This window comes from Notolepis coatsorum, assembly GCF_963971535.1.
Source record: "Notolepis coatsorum genome assembly, chromosome: 18".
NCBI classification, from domain to species: Eukaryota; Metazoa; Chordata; class Actinopteri; order Aulopiformes; family Paralepididae; genus Notolepis; species Notolepis coatsorum.
The window spans coordinates 18,082,445-18,106,046 of record NC_140182.1 but is presented as its reverse complement, the minus strand read 5'-3'; the positions used below and the strand labels follow the sequence as shown (position 1 = coordinate 18,106,046).

Sequence of the window (23,602 nt, the reverse complement as noted above, 5' to 3'; positions counted from 1 at the left end):
GTGTGTGTGTCTCATCTCACAACTAGGCTACAAGTGTCAACTTTTAGTTTTCATTTTTGGCAGCCTGGGTCATGTTCACAAGCTGGTGGTTAGGGGCCTTCAGATGGCCCACATCTCCAAGAGAAAGGCTAAACAGTTAGCAAGGTATTGCTCTATTATCTGCTATTATTGGTAGCCGCTCTATTTGGAGACAGCGTTGCTTTTTGTACCCTTAGAGTAGATATAGTTTTATGGAAATGCTATTGTATCTGTTTCATCTGTGTCAATATTGTATGTGTATACGATGAATGCTGCACGGTCACAAACGTAATTGAATGACTCCCAATGAGCTAATTGCACTGTTAGTGTTTATGTCCTTAATGTCCTCTCTGTGTTCCAGAGCCTGGGTCTGGCCCACTTCGTGTGGATCACTCCCCTGCAGTGCATCCTGTGTGTGGGTCTCATCTGGGAGTTGATCGAGGTGAACGGCTTCTGTGCCCTGGCTGCTCTCACCCTGCTGGGCATCGTTCAGGCCTGGCTCTCCCAGAAGATGGGACCTCACAGGTGGGCAGAGCACACACACGCACGCGCACACACACACACACACGCACGCACGCACGCACGCACGCACGCACGCACGCACGCACACACACACACACACACACACACACACACACACACACACACACACACACACACACACACACACACACACACACACACGTACGCACGCACACACAGTATATAAAGACTCGGGTACATATTAACATTCTTACAGACATAATTGTATTTGTCATTTATTCATCCAGGTTAAGTCCCATTGATAATAAGGGTATATTTCTCTCTTGTTTGTTTTCTTATACTTGTACATGGATGCCTATACACACAGTATGACTTAAACGAGGGCTTCCAGGAGGTGGGGCCCACAGGCTACATGTGGCCCTCCACAGCGTTATATCTTGGCCCTCCAGAGGGTTCTAGAGAGTGTGATAATATAATATTGTATATGGTCTATTTGGATGCTTTTAAAAAATAAATACTTCAGGAGTGATTTGGACATAACTCGCTTATTAAAAGGCATCACAACTAGGGCTGTTTTGTAATGACTGTTGCCACACTGAGTCCACACAGTATGCTCAGATTGGTGAAACTGTATATTATACTGTATCGCTTTGCAATGAGCTCTCTGTGCTACTGTGCTACATTGAAATGATAACAGTGGAGTAGCAAGGGGAGCGACCTTCAGAGGCTTTGTATACAAACCAGACAGCATCTGAACCTCTAGCCCTGGGCCGCAAGGCCCCCTGGCGCCCCGGGGAACCCCAGGTGACTTAATCCACCCATGAGTCTATAACTAGGTTTAGCAAATCCTTTTCTATACACATTCTACTCGGACCAGAGGGTGTCCGGCACTGTACGTACTGTAGGTACTAATGTTCTGGTAGTTCCTCTCTGTCTGTTGCTCTGCTTTTGATGGGTTTGGTGGTAGTGTTGATATCTCTGCCGGTGGTGATATCACACTATAACAGGGAACGGCACGTTCTGTGCCCGTGAGAAATGCCAAATGTCAGGAGGGTGGGAGGAAGGGAGGGAGGGAGGGAGGGAGGGAGGGAGGGAGGGAGGGAGGGAGGGAGGGAGGGGAGGCGGGTGTAAGGGCCCGCCTTTTAGCTTTTGAGATTTGAATCTTAACGGCATACAGTACCGTCACCATGCTGCACACTGGTTCATAAAACAGCTTTCATGCCATTATTTCTGCGCCTCCACGACACTTTACGGGAATTTGCTTTAGTGCTTTCGTACCTTTTATAGAATTTGTTTAATCTTTCTTTTGTATAATCTGTTCTGTTTCATGTGGATCCTCCCACATGTTCATAGTGTGTGTTCATACAGTAATACTGTGTCTGAGTCAGTGTGTGTGTGTGTGTGTGTGTGTGTGTGTGTGTGTGTGTGTGTGTGTGTGTGTGCGTGCGTGCGTGCGTATGTGTGTGCATGCATGCAATATTTGAATCTTATATAATTTAATTTGTGTATTGAAATAAAGCAGGTGTTGCGTGTGTCCATGAAAGTGTTAAGACTTGATTTGATTTGAGAACTTTCATGCCCTGTAAAACCTCTGGACGAGTGTTCAGATGTTTGGCACATTGGAGGTAGAACATGTTAGTATTTGCCAGCATCATGCTAAGCATTTGGGGGTGTGAAGTAGTTGTCGACCAATACCAATATCAATTTAATTATAATAAAAAATTAGACACAAAATTGCTGATCTTAAATTAACATTTATTTAACACTAATGTTGTTGTCTGTCTGCATTGTCTCTACTCTACTACTCTCTTGTCGACCAATACCAATATCAATTTAATTATAATAAAAAATTAGACACAAAATTGCTGATCTTAAATTAACATTTATTTAACACTAATGTTGTTGTCTGTCTGCATTGTCTCTACTCTACTACTCTCTGCAGTGCACCTATTTCAAATAGTTCCTAGCCTGCTCATACAGTATCATATACCAAGTGGCTAACGTTAGAGGCAGCCCCCGACATGCACATGAATGCAGCGTTACACTAGCATGGTTAGCATGAAGCTAACAAATGCTAACATTTTCCGCTGCCAATGTCTCGAAAGAACCAAAATCAAAATGTTTAAAAGGACTGCCATTTTGTGACGAATTACATGGGCTTCATAAAACAATGTGGAGTGTCCCTTTTCAATGTGAAGTGTTTCCCTCCCTCCCTCCCTCCCTCCCTCCCTCCCTCCCTCCCTCCCTCCCTCCCTCCCTCCCTCCCTCCCAGAGCGAAGCGGGCAGGAATGATCAGCAGGCGGCTGGCGCTGACCTCTGAGATCGTGGAGAACATCCACTCAGTGAAGGCCTATGGCTGGGAGGAGGTGATGGAGACCATCATCAAGAACATCAGACAGTAAGACACACCCCAACAACCAGAACATCATACAGTAAGACACACCCCAACAACCAGAACACCATACAGTAAGACACACCCCAACAACCAGAACATCAGACAGTAAGACACACCCCAACAACCAGAACATCAGACAGTAAGACACACCCCAACAACCAGAACATCAGACAGTAAGACACACCCCAACAACCAGAACATCAGACAGTAAGACACACCCCAACAACCAGAACATCAGACAGTAAGACACACCCCATCATCAAGAACATCAGACAGTAAGACACACCCCAACAACCAGAACATCAGACAGTAAGACACACCCCAACAACCAGAACACATCAGACAGTAAGACACACCCCAACAACCAGAACACCAGACAGTAAGACACACCCCAACAACCAGAACATCAGACAGTAAGACACACCCCCCAACAACCAGAACACCAGACAGTAAGACACACCCCAACAACCAGAACATCAGACAGTAAGACACACCCCAACCACCAGAACATCAGACAGTAAGACACACCCCCCAACCACCAGAACATCAGACAGTAAGACACACCCCCCAACAACCAGAACACCAGACAGTAAGACACACCCCAACAACCAGAACATCAGACAGTAAGACACACCCCAACAACCAGAACATCAGACAGTAAGACACACCCCAACAACCAGAACATCAGACAGTAAGACACACCCCAACAACCAGAACACCACAACAAGACAGTTTGGTTTGATCGGTCACCTCCTCTCTGGGTTTGATCGGTCACCTCCTCTCTGGGTTTGATCGGTCACCTCCTCTCTGGGTTTGAACGGTCACCTCCTCTCTGGGTTTGATCGGTCACCTCCTCTCTGGGTTTGATCGGTCACCTCCTCTCTGGGTTTGATCGGTCACCTCCTCTCTGGGTTTGATCGGTCACCTCCTCTCTGGGTTTGAACGGTCACCTCCTCTCTGGGTTTGAACGGTCACCTCCTCTCTGGGTTTGACCGGTCACCTCCTCTCTGGGTTTGATCGGTCACCTCCTCTCTGGGTTTGATCGGTCACCTCCTCTCTGGGTTTGATCGGTCACCTCCTCTCTGGGTTTGATCGGTCACCTCCTCTCTGGGTTTGAACGGTCACCTCCTCTCTGGGTTTGATCGGTCACCTCCTCTCTGGGTTTGATCGGTCACCTCCTCTCTGGGTTTGATCGGTCACCTCCTCTCTGGGTTTGATCGGTCACCTCCTCTCTGGGTTTGATCGGTCACCTCCTATCTGGGTTTGATCGGTCACCTCCTCTCTGGGTTTGATCGGTCACCTCCTCTCTGGGTTTGACCGGTCACCTCCTCTCTGGGTTTGATCGGTCACCTCCTCTCTGGGTTTGATCGGTCACCTCCTCTCTGGGTTTGACCGGTCACCTCTTCTCTGGGTTTGATCGGTCACCTCCTCTCTGGGTTTGAACGGTGCCCAACAGACAGTGACAGTGAAACAAACTTGGTTCCATCTGAGCCCCAGTCACCACATCATCCCGATCTTCTCCAATTAGAGGATAGACAAGAGAACATTCCTTTAAGGAGCATGTGACAAGATACAACCCTAATTAATTTAGCAACCTAGACCAAGCGCAGGGTGCCTCGTTAAGGATTAAGGACTACAAGAAGGTATGTGATGCGACTTGTATAACCCCGGCTTGCCTTTGTACCGCTGGGAACCTGTTGAACCGTGTCGTGCGACGAGGCCTCGCCTCCACACCCCCTTATAAACGTCCTGAATGGAGCTTCTCACGCCTCGAGCTTCACAATAGCCCACAATAGAACAACATTGACTGCATGGGTATGGCGGCACGACGGTGGTGTAGTGGTTAACACTGTCGCCTCACAGCTAGAAGGTCCTGGGTTCGATTCCCTGCTTGGGGACCAGGTTGCCGTGTTGCCAGTTACCCAGGTGGGGTATCTCCCAGGTCTTTCTGTGTGGAGTTTGCATGTTCTCCCCCGTGCTCGCTAGGGTCGCCCCGTCCCCGTCCCCCCCCATACGTTTTTTTTTTGATCCACTTTTTCTCCCATTTTTCTATATTTTTCTCCCATCCCAATTTCGTATCATCCAATTCAACCCTCCCCTGTCACGAACGCTGTTTCTTGCCTCCCACAAGCCGGCTGCAATGTGGACTACGTCATACATAGCACAAGTCCCCTCCGGTACTTGAGGTAACAGCAGTCGCATCTTTTCACCTGCGCAGCTCGATCTCTCAGTGTCGAGGAGTAATGCGTGGGAGGCTCACGCTGCCCCCGACACTTCCTGATTCTACTGCGCAGGCGCACCAACCGACTTGTAGGAGTCGCTTGTTTACAACGCCCGATCCCCACCCTTCAGTTTCCCTCCCCGTAATACGGCCAATGTGTATTACTGCGGACGACCAGCTAAACTGAAAACAATGTGGAGAGCTGGATTCGAACACGCGAATCCTAGCGTCTCCACACTGGTGGCGAGTGCCTTGCCCACTACACCACCTAGCCGCCCCCCCCCCCCCCCCCCCCCCATAAGTTAAACCCAATGGAAAAACATGCACAACATTTCGCTAATGCTGTCGCGTCCCTGACAAAGACGGACAGGAGCACTTGGATTGGTCCCCGGGCGTGGTGCACGCTGCAGCCCTTGTCTGCTACCGGCTGCCCTTGGGGGGGGGAAAGGCCGACGGGATAGGAAGTGTAGAGAACATTTCATCAGCGACTCAGTGCATGTGTGTGTGTTCCTGTGGGTCTGTTAAATCTGCATGACAAATAAAGACTTCTTCTTATTTTTTTTTTATCCACTTTTTCTCCTCTGTTTTCTATTTCTTTTCTCCCATCCCAATTTAGCCGTGCCAATTCTCCCCTCCCCTGTCTTGATCGTTGCTTGCATGTGACCCCCACTGGCCGGTCGTAGGGAGGATAGAAGCCTTGCATCACATGTCCCCTCCGATACATGTGGAGGCAGCCAGTCACTTCTTTTCACCCGTCAGCGCGGACTCTCATTGGCGAGGAGTAACGTGTGGGAGGCTCACACTGCCCCCGCCATTTTCCTGTTTTGCTGTGCAGGCGCCCTGACCGACCTGTAGGAGTCGCTGTCCACAACGTCCAGATTACCACCCCCCATCGACTCCCCTCCCGCTGACTCTGCCAATTGAGTCAGTACGACGGCCGGCCCAAGTCGGAGGCAACGCTGACAGCCGGATACGATACCGGTGTCTCTTGCGTTGGTGACGAGCGCAATGTCCGCTGCGCCACCCAGCCGCCCCTAAGACTTCTTCTTCTTGGATTGTATTGTATTCTATCAAAGCGGCCCACCTCACCCCCCCCCCCCTTCCTCTCCCCCAGGGACGAGATGACGCTGACCAGGAAGATCGGCTCCCTGCGCTACTTCTACAGCGCCTCCTACTTCTTCTCCGCCATCCTGGTCATCGTGTCGGCGATCGTGCCGCACGCGCTCAGCAAGGGCATCATCCTGCGCCGGATCTTCACCACGGCGTCCTACTGCATGGTGCTGCGCATGACGCTCACGCGGCAGCTGCCCGGGTCCATCCAGATGTGGTACGACACCCTGGCGCTGGTCCAGAAGATCGAGGTGAGTCGTGGCAAGACGCCGTTCACTGGAGTGTCTGGTTCAGGTGTGTTGTTGTGTGTGTGTGTGTGTTGTGAAGTAGGATGGGAAACCAATGTAAATGGTGCATTTATACAGCAGCTTTTATCCAAAGCGCTTTACAATTTGTTCCTCACATTTGACCCATTCACTCACCGGCAGTGGAAGCAACCATGCAAGGTGCCAACCTGCTCATCAGGAGCAAGTTAGGGGTTAAGTGTCTTGCTCAAGGACACTTCGACACGCTGCCCGGGAGGGGAGCGGGAATCGAACCGGGAACCTTCGGATTACCAGACGACTGCTCTACCTATCGAGCCACTGTCGCCCCTGAGTAATAGTGTAGTAGTAGTAGTAGTCGTTTTTCTATTCAGTCATCGCACACAATACAAGAATCATTCCAGACTGTCAATGGTCTTTGATTCTGGCAGTGACTGAAGAGGTCCAGGCTGAAGCATAATGCTTATATATATACCTGTCCTATATACCTGTCCTGTCCTATATAAAATAACAAAATAAAAGGTATTCACGTTTGTTCACCTTCGGAAATAGCTATACGAATGTATAACAGCATTGTTCCACAAATCAACCGCAACAATAGAAATACATCTAATTTTGAATCCCTTTCTTAGCTTTTTGAACATGTGTGCATTTATAGGGGTGATATCTCTTGTCAGCGGCAAAGCTCCATTCTAGTGGGCAGCTCGTGTGTGTGTGTGTGTGTGTGTGTGTGTGTGTGTGTGTGTGTGTGTGTGTGTGTGTGTGTGTGTGTGTGTGTGTGTGTGTGTGTGTGTGTGTGTGTGTGTGTGTGTGTGTGTGTGTGTGTGTGTGTGTGTGTGTGTGTGTGTGTGTGTGTGTGTGTGTGTGTGTGTGTGTGTGTGTGTGTGTGTGTGTGTGTGTGTGTGTGTGTGTGAGTGACTGTGAGAGTGACTGTGAGAGTGACTGTGAGAGTGACTGTGAGAGTGACAAGTTTAAGCCAGTTTAGGCTGGCAGGGTGAATTTTGGTTTTGCCATCAGTGGGGCTGGCACCTGTTGCAGTCATTGGCTGTGTGTATACATACCGTACGGTCCCTGGAATGTACAGGATGTTTTAAAACAGGAAGTGGAGAGCAAGGGACCAGATAACCTGTCAATTATCAGTTTGGCGACTGGTTTTGTCATCAACCGATGTTACTGGGGCTACTGGGGTTATGTAACTGTAGGTGTGTTTTTGTCATTGTGTCTTTACGTGCAGACAGACACATGACCTTAGGAACACACCCTATACATACATACAAATGTACACAGTACACAAATACATACACAGTATGTAAATACCTACATACTGTCTGTAGATACATACATACATACATACATACATACATACATACATACATACATACATACATACATACATACATACATTACATACATACATACATACATACATACATACATACATACATACATACATACATACATACATACATACATACATACATACATACATACATACATACATACATACATACCATACATACATACATACATACATACATACATACATACATACCATACATACATACATACATACATACATACATACATACATACATACAAACGTGCAAACACACACACACACACACACACACACACATACACACACACACACGCACACACACACACACACGCACACACACACACACACACACACACACACACACACACACACACACACACACACACACACACACACACACACACACACACACACACACACACACACACACACACACACACACACACACACACACACACCTCACAAGGCAGATTGTCAGGAGTCTGGATTCTACTGCACAGCTACTGTTCTGTTTGTACCACACTCTCCCAAATGGAAGTATATGCACGTGACTGTGCATACGTGTCTATGGTGTGAGTTTTGGCACGAGCATGTGTGAGTGAGTACAGTATATCCGTGTTTTTCTGCTGAGATAATATCCTCTCAACGTGTCACCGGCGCTGCCGTTGTGTTTCCTGTCGTTCAGGAATACCTCATGAAAGAGGAGTACAAGGAGCTGGAGTACAACCTGACCACCACCGAGCTGGAGCTGGTGAACGTGACGGCCTCCTGGGACGAGGTTCGTGTGTGTGTCTGTGTGTGTCTGTGTGTCTGTGTGTGTGTCTGTGTGTGTATGTGTGTGTGTGTGTGTCTGTGTCTGTGTGTGTCTGTGTGTCTGTGTGTGTGTCTGTGTGTGTATGTGTGTGTGTGTGTGTCTGTGTGTGTCTGTGTGTCTGTGTGTGTGTGTCTGTGTGTGTCTGTGTGTCTGTGTGTGTGTGTGTGTCTGTGTGTGTGTGTGTGTCTGTGTGTGTGTCTGTGTGTGTATGTGTGTGTGTGTGTGTCTGTGTGTGTGTGTCTGTGTGTGTGTGTGTCTGTGTGTCTGTGTGTGTCTGTGTCTGTGTGTGTGTGTCTGTGTGTGTCTGTGTGTGTCTGTGTGTGTGTCTGTGTGTGTGTGTCTGTGTGTGTGTGTGTGTCTGTGTGTGTCTGTGTCTGTGTGTACGTATGTGATTTAGGGCTGGGTGATAAGGAAGAAATCAATATCACGGTAATCAAAATGACTTTTTCTCAATATAGATATTGTTTTGATATCTGCTCACGTATGTGAACTCAAGGGTCATGTAATCCAGCTGATGTTCATTTCATTGAACTGCATGTTAAAAACTGCCATTTTTACCCTCAAAATTCCCTCAAATATTTCAGAAATATCTTTTTAAATATGAAAAAAAGAGGAAATAATACAGCTTAAAGCTGCCTCCGTGAGTCTTTGGAAAACCGTTGTCGTGCACACATACTGTAGCACATGAGAATTGATGCAGAGCTTACTCTATTGCTGTTGGACTTGGAAGCTCTGGCTCATTTGTTTAGCTGTTATCAATTTAGACAAGATAATTGAGTATAGCAATTATCAAAATCTCGTCACAATAATGATCCCATTGAAAGAGGATAGATTATCATGTTGAATCATCGCCATCAGCGTGTTCGTGCTGCACATAGTCTCTACTTCCCTCAGAGGCTTCAATTCATCACCATCACCCCCGAGCAGCTTATCTTATCCGCAAAGCAAAGGGCTGTAAATTCTGTTTAATGCCGTGAGAAACACTGCGAAAAAAAAGATGTGTTTGTATAATTAGCATAATTGGATCACTATACCTATGTTCACACACCGCGGCACGCTGGGATTCGTCCAATTGCAGCTAATTCCGCTCATTGCTTAATTCCGGGATTCTCTCCTTTGCCTTCCCTCTTCCTGGAATGTTCTATATGGAGAAGAATGGGAGGGGTGTCTTCTTTCTTTATTGTCGACAGCGCGGTGTACGTCAGCTCATTTCAATGTGAATTGGGCGCGGGGGGGGGGCCTATACAGACCTCAGAAGAGCCCCCTGTCCCATTAGAAGTACGGTGACCCATAAAACGCCACAGAGGTTAAAACTGGTTAAAACAAGTCATCCCAGGTTCCAAGCTGTTTTAATCTATAGCGGGAGAAGTCTCATCCTCCGTCGATCTCTGTGTGGAGGCGGCGATGGGGTGAAATAGTGGTGTCTTCTGGGTCTTCCTGGGTCTTGTCTTTGTCTGGGGGGCGGGGGGGGGGGGGGCTTTGGGGTCAAAGAAGCCCTTGTTTCTCAGCAGTTTGCCTCCGTCTCTGTCGGCGCGGTGTGACGGACACCGTCATTCAGCTTTTTACTTGTTGCCCGTGATGCAAACAAGCAAATGCTAATTGCCAATAGGCCACACACACAGACACACACACACACACACACACACACACACACACACACACACACACACACACACACACACACACACGCATACACACACATACACACACACACACACACACACACACACACGCATACACACACACACATACACTACAGTACAGTACAAACACATTGTGATTCATTAGTGTAGGTTGCTTTTATTCATGCTGTTTTGTTTCCCTAATTGGATTAAAGCCAAACACTTCCTCTGAGGGAGGCAACACCAAGTGGAGTGAAAACAAAGGATTACCAGTAAACGGGTTCTTCAGCGTTTATGCTGCCTGTAACGTTCTGTTACTGTAACATTCTTCTGCCTGTAACGTTCTGCTGCCTGTAACGTTCTGTTAGGGCTTGTGTACATAGCGGTCGTTTTTTTCAAGGCCGGACAGCTCAGAGCGTTTTCCTGAGTCTCGCGACTGCCGCGGCTCCGCCACTTCCTCGATGTTGATTGGTCGGTCGAAAAAAGTTACCTTGATGAGCGCGCTCCTTTCCAAAAGTTGAACTAGTTTCAACTTTATGCGCTGGGACTAGCGCTCCGCCCAAAAACGCTGCCGCCGAGAGCGCATAAACGCGAGGCGCTGCGCTGGGAAAAGGAGCGCGCCTGTCACGCCTGTAGCATAGAAATGAATGACGGAAAGGAGCGGACACCTCATAAAACGTCCGCTATGGACACAAGCCCTTACTGTAACATTCTGCTGCCTGTAACATTATGTTACTGTAACATTCTGCTGCCTGTAACATTCTGCTGCCTCTAACATTCTGCTGCCTGTAACATTCTGCTGCCTGTAACATTCTGCTGCCTCTAACATTCTGCTGCCTGTAACATTCTGCTGCCTGTAACGTTCTGTTACTGTAACATTCTGCTGCCTCTAACATTCTGCTGCCTGTAACATTCTGTTACTGTAACATTCTGCTGCCTGTAACATTCTGCTGCCTGTAACATTCTGCTGCCTGTAACATTCTGCTGCCTCTAACATTCTGTTACTGTAACATTCTGCTGCCTGTAACATTCTGCTGCCTCTAACATTCTGTTACTGTAACATTCTGCTGCCTGTAACATTCTGCTGCCTGTAACATTCTGCTGCCTGTAACATTCTGCTGCCTGTAACATTCTGCTGCCTCTAACATTCTGTTACTGTAACATTCTGCTGCCTGTAACATTCTGCTGCCTGTAACATTCTGCTGCCTGTAACATTCTGCTGCCTCTAACATTCTGCTGCCTGTAACATTCTGCTGCCTGTAACATTCTGCTGCCTCTAACATTCTGCTACCTGTAACATTCTGCTACCTGTAACATTCTGCTGCCTGTAACGTTCTGTTACTGTAACATTCTGCTGCCTCTAACATTCTGCTGCCTGTAACATTCTGTTACTGTAACATTCTGCTGCCTGTAACATTATGCTGCCTGTAACATTCTGCTGCCTGTAACATTCTGCTGCCTCTAACATTCTGCTGCCTGTAACATTCTGCTGCCTGTAACGTTCTGCTGCCTGTAACATTCTGCTGCCTGTAACGTTCTGCTGCCTGTAACATTCTGCTGCCTGTAACATTCTGCTGCCTGTAACATTCTGTTACTGTAACGTTCTGCTGCCTGTAACATTCTGCTGCCTGTAACATTCTGCTGCCTGTAACATTCTGCTGCCTGTAACATTCTGCTGCCTCTAACATTCTGCTGCCTGTAACATTCTGCTGCCTGTAACATTCTGTTACTGTAACATTCTGCTGCCTGTAACATTCTGCTGCCTGTAACATTCTGCTGCCTGTAACGTTCTGCTGCCTGTAACATTCTGTTACTGTAACATTCTGCTGCCTGTAACATTCTGCTGCCTGTAACATTCTGCTGCCTCTAACATTCTGCTGCCTGTAACATTCTGCTGCCTGTAACATTCTGCTGCCTGTAACATTCTGCTGCCTGTAACGTTCTGCTGCCTGTAACATTCTGCTGCCTCAACGTTCTGCTGCCTGTAACATTCTGCTGCCTCTAACATTCTGCTGCCTGTAACATTCTGTTACTGTAACGTTCTGCTGCCTGTAACATTCTGTTACTGTAACGTTCTGCTGCCTGTAACATTCTGTTACTGTAACGTTCTGCTGCCTGTAACATTCTGTTACTGTAACGTTCTGCTGCCTGTAACATTCTGTTACTGTAACATTCTGCTGCCTGTAACATTCTGCTGCCTGTAACATTCTGTTGCCTCTAACATTCTGCTGCCTGTAACATTCTGTTACTGTAACATTCTGTTACTGTAACATTCTGCTGCCTGTAACATTCTGCTGCCTCTAACATTCTGCTGCCTGTAACATTCTGTTACTGTAACATTCTGTTACTGTAACGTTCTGCTGCCTGTAACATTCTGTTACTGTAACGTTCTGCTGCCTGTAACATTCTGTTACTGTAACGTTCTGCTGCCTGTAACATTCTGCTGCCTCTAACATTCTGCTGCCTGTAACGTTCTGCTGCCTGTAACATTCTGCTGCCTGTAACGTTCTGCTGCCTGTAACATTCTGTTACTGTAACATTCTGCTGCCTCTAACATTCTGCTGCCTGTAACATTCTGCTGCCTGTAACATTCTGTTACTGTAACGTTCTGCTGCCTGTAACATTCTGCTGCCTCTAACATTCTGCTGCCTGTAACATTCTGTTACTGTAACGTTCTGCTGCCTGTAACATTCTGTTACTGTAACATTCTGCTGCCTGTAACATTCTGCTGCCTGTAACATTCTGCTGCCTGTAACATTCTGCTGCCTGTAACATTCTGCTGCCTGTAACGTTCTGCTGCCTGTAACATTCTGCTGCCTGTAACATTCTGTTACTGTAACGTTCTGCTGCCTGTAACATTCTGCTGCCTGTAACATTCTGTTACTGTAACATTCTGCTGCCTGTAACATTATGCTGCCTGTAACATTCTGCTGCCTGTAACATTCTGCTGCCTGTAACGTTCTGCTGCCTGTAACATTCTGCTGCCTGTAACATTCTGCTGCCTGTAACATTCTGCTGCCTGTAACATTCTGCTGCCTGTAACATTCTGCTGCCTGTAACGTTCTGCTGCCTGTAACGTTCTGCTGCCTGTAACATTCTGCTGCCTGTAACGTTCTGCTGCCTGTAACATTCTGCTGCCTGTAACATTCTGCTGCATGTAACATTCTGCTGCCTGTAACATTCTGCTGCCTGTAACATTCTGTTACTGTAACATTCTGTTACTGTAACATTCTGCTGCCTGTAACATTCTGCTGCCTGTAACATTCTGTTACTGTAACATTCTGCTGCCTGTAACATTCTGCTGCCTGTAACATTCTGCTGCCTGTAACATTCTGCTGCCTGTAACGTTCTGTTACTGTAACATTCTGCTGCCTGTAACATTCTGTTACTGTAACATTCTGCTGCCTGTAACGTTCTGTTACTGTAACATTCTGTTACTGTAACGTTCTGCTGCCTGTAACATTCTGCTGCCTGTAACGTTCTGTTACTGTAATATTCTGCTGCCTGTAACGTTCTGCTGCCTGTAACATTCTGCTGCCTGTAACATTCTGCTGCCTGTAACATTCTGCTGCCTGTAACGTTCTGTTACTGTAACGTTCTGCTGCCTGTAACATTCTGCTGCCTGTAACATTCTGTTACTGTAACATTCTGCTGCCTGTAACATTCTGCTGCCTGTAACGTTCTGCTGCCTGTAACATTCTGTTACTGTAACATTCTGCTGCCTGTAACATTCTGTTACTGTAACATTCTGCTGCCTGTAACATTCTGCTGCCTGTAACATTCTGCTGCCTGTAACATTCTGCTGCCTGTAACGTTCTGTTACTGTAACGTTCTGCTGCCTGTAACATTCTGCTGCCTGTAACATTCTGTTACTGTAACATTCTGCTGCCTGTAACATTCTGTTACTGTAACATTCTGCTGCCTGTAACATTCTGCTGCCTGTAACATTCTGCTGCCTGTTCATTAGACTGGAATGTTCAGAAATTTTTTCTATTTTATAAAAAAATTATTTCAATAAACTATAAATGGTAAATGGCTGCATTTATATAGCAGCTTTTATCCAAAACGCTTTACAATTTGTTCCTCACATTTCACCCATTCACTCACACATTCACACACCGATGGCGGAGGCAACCATGCAAGGTGCCAACCTGCTCATCGGGAGCAATTAGGGGTTAAGTGACTTGCTCAAGGACACTTCGACACGCTGCCCGGGAGGAGCGGGAATCGAACTGGGAACCTCCGGATTACCAGACAACTGCTCTACCTCCTGAGCCCCTGAACTACATTGCAAAGTTGTTTTACACACGTGTCCCAAAGGTTCGAGCTTTGCTATGTGTCCGTTGCTGTCTCCGTTGATTGATTGATTTTATTGTGGATTAGAGACATCATCCAAAGGATAAAAACATGATCAAATGCAAGCACTTATTTCCATCATGGTCCCTGGTATTGAAAAACAGGACATACATCAACATAAAACAACATCATAAAACATTAAGATACAATATGCATATACAGTTGAAGATAAAAGAATAATAAATAAATATGCTACCCTCTCTTTCCTATGCCGATAGCCATGATCGTACATGCTTTTTGAAGCCAGTTAACCCGGGGGCCTGTTTAATGCTGCTGGGCAGGCTGGTCCACAGAACTGCAGCTGAATAAAGGAAGGTCTGCTGGCCGTACAAAATGAGTTTATAAATCTAAACTCATGCCGAGAGGAGTATGACTAATGAAAAAAACAGTATGGTTAAATGGAAATTGTCGTGGGTATGATTTGACCTTCACGCACGTGCGTTCTTCACATGCACGAAAGAATCGCGTGCACATCATTTCCAATCCCATAATAATTGTGTTTGTCCCCCACTTCTCAAACAAAAGTTTCGCCCCTTGCTCATTGGTTTAACTGGTGGTATGGCACGGCTACTGCTATTAGCATACGTTTTAAGGCTCATTTTCTACCTTGAAATAAAACTTTATTATTAGAGCTACCCTCTCTTTCCTATGCCGATAGCCATGATCGTACGTGCTTTTTGAAGCCAGTTAGCCCGGGGGCCTGTTTAACGCTGCTGGGCAGGCTGGTCCACAGAACTGCAGCTGAGTAAAGGAACGTCTGCTGGCCGTATGAAATGAGTTTAAATCTAAATGGAACTATGTTTGTGTCTCTACCTCTGGTTTCACGGTTCCAGGGTATCGGCTTGCTGTACGAGAAGATCAAGCAGGAGAACAAGGCTAACGGCCATCCTAATGGCGACCCAAACGTGTTCTTCACAAACCTCTACGTCACGCCCGTCCTCAAGAACATCAGCTTGTACCTGGAGAAGGGCGAGATGCTGGCAGTGGCCGGCTCCACGGGCTCGGGGAAGGTAAGTTCACACGCCTCGGTTGTTTCCTCAAAACGTGCTGCTACAGTATCAACCTGTTTTGTCTAAAGTCAAATGGGAAATATAGGCATGTAGCACTCACGACGAACAATGTCTCTTACCCATAGCTGCCAGAATTGTACCCTTCCTGCTGACTTGTTTATCCAAAAGCGGCAGCTAAATGACTAAATGTTCATGTAAAGAAAAACACAGAGTTATCCTCTGTGTAGTCTAGACACAGTGGGACGGTCCCACCGCTAGTTATCTGCTGTAGAAATAGACGTATCCGAATGGAAACACTTCTCACCGGTCCTCGAGTTTGACTCTGAGGAACACTATAGACTAGAGCAGGGGTTCCCAAACCCAGAAAATAAGGCGTCAGAGAGCCGCGGCCCAATGCACATCGTCAGGCTTTTTTTTTTTTTTTTTTTTGCCAGGCGACCGATTTTTTTTGCCAAATATCACTTCAATCCTATTAAGTTAGTTCAAGTTAGTTATTCATTTATATGTGCTATTTATGAGAGGGCTAACTTGTTGCAAAATAATAATGATAATAATAATAGCCTCATTAAAATACTATTGTTGCTTCGGTTGTTTTCAGCGTTTTATGTGCATAATCTGTTATTTAGTTTGAAATGTTCGTTGAAATAAGTAGATTTTTCGTTTTTGTTTATTTATTAAGTTAATATAAAACCATATAGTCACATTTTAGAATACAATAGAATAGAATTTTAGAATACAACTAGAAACACTGTCCTGGCCTGCTTCTAAGTTCAGTGACCTGAAAAAAAAAAAAAGGGGTTTTTGGATCATCTCGCGGCCCTCCCGTGGCTGCTCGCGGCCCACCTTTGGGTCGCGACCCCGACTTTGGGAACCACTAGAACGCAAACCCCCGACACCGTTAAGTGAGCACAACGTTGTCCTCCAGAGCTCCCTGCTGATGATGATCCTGGGGGAGCTGGTGCCCTCGGAGGGGAAGATCAGACACAGCGGACGTATCTCCTTCTCGCCGCAGACTTCCTGGATCATGCCCGGGACCATCCGCGACAACATCCTGTTCGGGCTGACCTACGACGAGTACCGCTACACCTCGGTTATCAAGGCCTGCCAGCTGGAGGAGGTAACACGTCTCTCTGCGTCACTGTGTGTGTGTGTTTTGCCGCCGTCAGCAGCACGGCTCGTCGGGTTAGTCTGCGGGTGTGTGGGTTTGGAGTCGGAAGGCGCGACGACCTCGGTTGAGAGGAAATGTACGTTCAATACAGAGTATCGAGATGTCAAGTTGTATCGATGATTCTCCTCTCGTTCCCTTCCCTATAGGTCTCTCGTTGGCGGGGGGCGAAATTCCTCCCTCACTTTTCAAAACCTCTCACTTTTTACAGTCTGTGCAATGACATGCCGAGAGGAGTATGACTAATGCAAAAAAAACAGTATGGTTAAGTGGAAATTGTCGTGGGTATGATTTGACCTTCACGCGCGTGCGTTCTTCACATGCACGAAAAAATCTAGCGCCGCGCGCACATCATTTCCAATCCCATAATAATTGTGAGTCCCCCCACTTCTCAGACAAAAGTTCCGCCCCTTGCTCATTGGTTTAACTGGTGGTATCAATGGCACGGCTACTGCTATTAGCATACGTTTTAAGGCTCATTTTCTACCTTGAAATAAAACTTTATTATTAGAGCTGGTTTGGAGTTTTTTTAATCCATCTCCCCAGTGTTTATTGTATTGTTTAGGTTATTGTAGATTACTGCAAGATATGTTCTTGACATGTCCTGCTTCTACATGTACTGTAGCCCCCCCCCCCCCAACAAATCAAGACTCTTTCTAACAGACGTCCTCTGTAATCTACTGTATTTTCCACTTCTTACTGTCTCTTCACCACTCAACTCCCTCCCCCACCTCTTCTCCTCTCCTCTCATCTACCTCTCATCTCCTCTACCTCTCTACTCCTTCTCCTCTCCTCTCCTCTCCTCTCCTCTCCTCTCCTCTCCTCTCCTCTCCTCTCCTCTCCTCTCCTCTCCTCTCCTCTCCTCTCCTCTCCTCTCCTCTCATCTCCTCTACCTCTCTACTCCTCTCCTCTCCTCTCCTCTCCTCTCCTCTCCTCCTCTCCTCTCCTCTCCTCTCCTCTCCTCTACCTTGCTGTCCATCCAGGAGGCTTTGTAAGGCGTCAAGGTGTGTCAGGTTTCCCCCCGCACGCGCGCGCACACACACACACACACACACACACACACACACACACACACACACACACACACACACACACACACACACACACACACACACACACACACACACACTTTCTCATGGGCCTCATTGTTGAGTGACGGCCTCTTCTGACTCTCGCCCAGTGTGTTTCAAACCGCCACCTCAGCGGGGGTTGTCATGGAGACCCCGCATTATGTCACTGGGACGGAATTTCAGCTGGTTACAAGTGACGGCCATTAAAGCAGAGACGAGGCTATTTTCTGTGCAGGCGAATCATCGGGCCTATTCTGTCCCACATGTACATGACGTAGGCGAGTTTGACCGTGAGATCAACGTCCGTGAATATCATGGCAGGCGAGTCAATGCAGTGACGGGTCAAAGTGAGACCCACTCTACACCCCCAGGCTCTTTGCTCTCCTGCTCACTTAGCGCGCGTGCCTCCGTGGTATTGACCAAAAACACTGCGTGTTGTCACAACAAACAACGTCGGCACACGCTACTGACGCGCACTTGTGTGTCAACTCACACGCGGTGTTGCCGGTAAGTGGCGACACAATTGATAACACGATAACAACCGATAGACATCTCCCAGCCCTCAGGCCGCGGCGATCGTACGTAAACGAGGAAGACCGACGACAAGTCGCGTCCCCGCGTGTTTTTCGGTTGTTAGCGATTCCCCGCACACACACACACACACACACACACACACACACACACACACACAATGAAAGTGAAGTGCTTGCTCCCCTGCCGTCGCGGTTGTGTGCCTCGCCTCTCGGTTTCTATTCCCCTCAGGGGGGGACTGGCAGTGGCCCAAGTGTGAGGTGAAAACATATAGAGCAGGTTCTCTCCCCCCCCCCCCCCCCCGAGGAACGTCACCGAAGCAACCGCGACAGCCGGCAGAGTTGCCGTTGCTGAGTCGTCCAGACAAACAAAGAGGTCGTCTACAGTATTCGCGCGGCTTGAGATTGTAACTCCTCTCTATTGTCCGGGGAGCACCAGACAGACTGCAGTGGGTGGTCCGCCAACACAGTTAAACCCCCAGAATGTGTCGCTAGCTCGTAGCTCCTAGCCGCTTAGCCCCCGGGCGCTTTGCTTTTGTCCGAGCGAGACGCGTTAGAGATGCCCCCTTCTCCCCCCCCCCCCCCCCCCCCCCGCCTCGCCGTCTTTCTTTCACGAGACTGTTAAACAAACTGTTAACTTAATCCCCCCCCCATACCCTCCTTTAAGGACGCCGGAAGTCGTAAGGCAGAAAGGTAAGACGCTTTAACGATGATAGACTCGTTCTGTCACTTCATCCTCGTGGGGTGTGTTGTTGATGTCCATTGTCCCTATGAATGAATGATTCGTTGAACTCCCCAAACGTGTTCATTTGTGTCATCCTCCATGTTCCTCTCACGCTCCTCCGTGTTCCTCTCACGTTCTCCGTGTTCCTCTCATGTTCTCCATGTTCCTCTCACGTCTCTCCGTGTTCCTCTCACACTCCCTCCGTGTTCCTCTCACGTTCTCCGTGTTCCTCTCATGTTCTCCATGTTCCTCTCACGTTCCTCCGTGTTCCTCTCACACTCCTCCATGTTCCTCTCACGTTCTCTGTGTTCCTCCATGTTCCTCTCACATTCTCCATGTTCCTCTCACGTTCTCTGTGTTCCTCCATGTTCCTCTCATGTTCTCCATGTTCCTCTCACGTTCTCCATGTTCCTCTCACGTTCTCTGTGTTCCTCTCAGTACTTCTCTGTGTTCCTCTCACGTTCTCTGTGTTCCTCCATGTTCCTCTCACGTTCCCTCAGTGTTCCTCTGACATTCTCCATGTTCCTCTCACGTTCCTCAGACGTTCTCCACGCTCCTTGTGTGGCTTGTGTGCTTTGGGTGGATTGAGGCACTTTCTCTCGTTGAGCCGCAGTAAACGACGAGGGCACTTCACAGGCTGTCGGCGGCGACAGACGTAAACAGAGCTATTGTTTTTATTCTGCTGTTGTCAAAGGGGCAGCAGCTGTATTGTGTCTGCCGTCGGTATAAGACACAAACACGGTCTAGTCTAGTCTTAACATCTCAATTCCCTTTTGTACATCTCATCTTGACTCAGAAATTCAGTTTTCTAGACATTTCGGTCCAAAACACTGTTGCCCATAACATTGTACAGTACAGTCCCAGTGACTCACTATTAGTGTTATGGGTGGATTTCCACTTGTTACAATAGACTTGATCTAAAGACTAGTTTCTGTCTTTTCTGATAGCACACATACATTATGTTACTGGGTGGAGTAGAGCGGTCGTCTGGTAATCGGAAGGTTCCCCGGTTCGATTCCGGCTCCTCCTCGGGCGGCGTGTCGAAGTGTCCCTTGAGCAAGACACTTGGCACCCTAACTGCTCCCGATGAGCAGGTCGGCACCTTGCATGGTCGCCTCCGCCGTCGGTGTGTGTGTGTGTGTGTGAGTGAGTGAGTGAATGGGTGATTGTGGGGCATACATTGTAAATCACTTTGGATAAAAGCACTCTATAAACGCAGTTCATTTACCATGACAGTATGTGGACTACAGTATGTGTTTGAACGCCCGCCCCCCCCCCCCAACCTCTTGTTTTGTCCCCGCAGGATTTGGCCCTTCTGCCGGAGAGAGACAAAACGCCGTTGTGGAGGGAGGGGTGACCCTCAGCGGGGGTCAGAGGGCGCGTATCGGCCTGGCCAGGTACGTCACGTCCCACCTGAGCATCTCTCAGCACGTCTCACTCACCCCTCCGTCTGTCACCCCCCGTGTCCCAACGGCAACGCTGAATCTGCCCCTTTGATTATTATATTTATTGCCGTGAGGAGATCGTTGAGGGCAGGGCCCTCGGTTACAATGAGGATGAAGCACAGAGTAAAACGTTATTGAGTAAAAGAAACAATCAATACAAACCAGCATAGAAAAACAACCAAAATCAACACATAAAAACACCAAAATCAACATATAAAAAACACCAAAATCAACACATAAACAACACCAAAATCAACATATAAAAACACCAAAATGAACAATACTAAAAACACAAAATCAACACATAAAAACACCAAAATCAACATATACTAAAAACACAAAATCAACATATAAAAACACCAAAAATCAACATACTAAAAACACAAAATCAACACATAAAAACACCACAAATCAACAATACTAAAAACACAAAATCAACACATAAAAACACCAAAATCAACATATACTAAAAACACAAATTCAACATACTAAAAACACAAAATCAACACATAAAAACACCAAAATCAACATCACTAAAAACACAAAAATCAACACATATAAACACCAAAATCAACACATAAAACACACAAAAATCAACATACTAAATAACACAAAATCAACAATATACTAAAAACACCAAAATCAACATATAAAAATTAAAAACACAAAATCAACATATACTAAAAACACAAAATCAACATATACTAAAAACACCAAAATCAACATATAAAAACACCAAAATCAACATATACTAAAAACACAAAATCAACACATACTAAAAACACCAAAATCAACACATACTAAAAACACCAAAATCAACATATACTAAAAACACAAAATCAACATATACTAAAAACACAAAATCAACATATAAAAACACCAAAATCAACATATAAAAACACCAAAATCAACATATACTAAAAACACCAAAATCAACACATAAAAAACACCAAAATCAATATATACTAAAAACACCAAAATCAACACATACTAAAAACACAAAATCAACATATACTAAAACACCAAAATCAACATATAAAAAACACAAAATCATCATATACTAAAAACACAAAATCAACATATACTAAAAACACCAAAATCAACATATAACATACTAAAAACACCAAAATCAACACATACTAAAAACACCAAAATCAACATATACTAACAACACCAAAATCAACATATACTAAAAACACAAAATCAACATATAAAAACACCAAAATCAACATATAAAAACACCAAAATCAACATATACTAAAAACACCAAAATCAACATATAAAAACACCAAAATCAACATATACTAAAAACACCAAAATCAACACATACTAAAAACACCAAAATCAACATATACTAAAAACACAAAATCAACATATACTAAAAACACCAAAATCAACATATACTAAAAACACAAAATCAACATATACTAAAACACCAAAATCAACATACTAAAAACACAAAATCAACATATACTAAAAACACCAAAATCAACATATACTAAAAACACCAAAATCAACATATACTAAAAACACAAAATCAACACATAAAAACACCAAAATCAACACATACAAACACCAAAATCAACACATAAAAACACAAAAATCAACATATACTAAAAACACAAAATCAACACATAAAAACACCAAAATCAACACATAAAAACACAAAAATCAACATACTAAAAACACAAAATCAACATATACTGTACTAAAAACACAAAATCAAACATATACTAAAAACACAAAATCAACATATACTAAAAACACCAAAATCAACATATAAAAACACCAAAATCAACATATACTAAAAACACCAAAATCAACATATACTAAAAACACAAAATCAACATATACTAAAAACACCAAAATCAACATATAAAAACACCAAAATCAACATATACTAAAAACACCAAAATCAACATATAAAAACACCAAAACCAACATATACTAAAAACACCAAAACCAACATATACTAAAAACACCAAAATCAACTAAATCAAAAAAGAACAAATAAAATTATAATAATAACAATAATAAGAGCGGCTGGGTGGCGCAGCGGAGATTGCGCTCGTCACCAATGCAAGAGACTCCGGTCTCGAATCCGGGTGTCAGCATTGATGTGATGCAAGGCTTCTATCCTCCCTACAACCGACCAGTGGGGGGCATAGTCGAGCAACGTTCAAGACAGGGGAGGGGAGAATTGGAAAGAAAAATAGGATGGGAGAAAAATAGAAAAATAAGGAGAAAAAGTAGTTAAAAAATAATAATAACAATAATAAAATAAATTCCTTGATATAAAAACAGTTAATCAATTAAAACAGGTACGGACAGAAACAGAAGATTAGATTCAAAATGAGGGTTACTCAAGTTATTAATTTTCTTAGATTGATTAGATAAGATCGATTGTTTCTTCAGAAGAAGAATGGATCTAATTTCTCCCACCGACCACTTTATTATTATGTATTAATTTATTTTACATGAGATATATGAGATACCCTCATTAACAGTTCAAATAAATGGTGTGAACCATAGACAATAAGAAGAATTTGAAGAATTCAAACAGGTTTATTATTATTATTATTATTATTATTATTATTATTATTATTATTATTATTATTATTATTATTATTATTATTATTATTATTATTATTATTATTATTATTATTATTATTATTATTATTATTATTATAATAATAATTATTATTATTATGTATTAACTCAATCAGCGCCACGCAGTTGAGCATCGTTTGTATTTAACAGGCCGACGCTCTACAATATAGGAATACGTGGCGGTGTTTTTTCATCCATACATTCCCGTTTTATACCGTTGTGAATATGAGTATAGTTTTAGAGTAATCTTGTCTAATCCCAGAAAACTATACGCTATGCAGCAATACGTGCAATTCACTAAAAACGTTGCCGTTTCTCGCCTGTACACGCTACTATTTCGAAATCACATCTATATTATCGGTATTATGTTTCATCATGAATGCATGAAAGGGGGGGGGGGGGGGGGGGGCGTATATTGTTGCTTTGA

The 23,602-nt window shown here is 45.2% G+C and overlaps 1 protein-coding gene across 1 annotated transcript in view; it reads left to right on the top strand.

Annotated features, from left to right (window-relative positions):
* The window catches only part of cftr (CF transmembrane conductance regulator), a 70,050-nt gene that overhangs the window by 8,671 nt on the left and 37,777 nt on the right, over window positions 1–23,602 (top strand). The window contains 8 exon segments of the mRNA XM_084334678.1: window positions 380–543; window positions 2,774–2,899; window positions 6,232–6,478; window positions 8,515–8,607; window positions 15,455–15,631; window positions 16,557–16,748; window positions 20,424–20,460; window positions 20,463–20,517. Of these exon segments, the coding sequence (XP_084190804.1) occupies window positions 380–543; window positions 2,774–2,899; window positions 6,232–6,478; window positions 8,515–8,607; window positions 15,455–15,631; window positions 16,557–16,748; window positions 20,424–20,460; window positions 20,463–20,517 (1,091 nt within the window).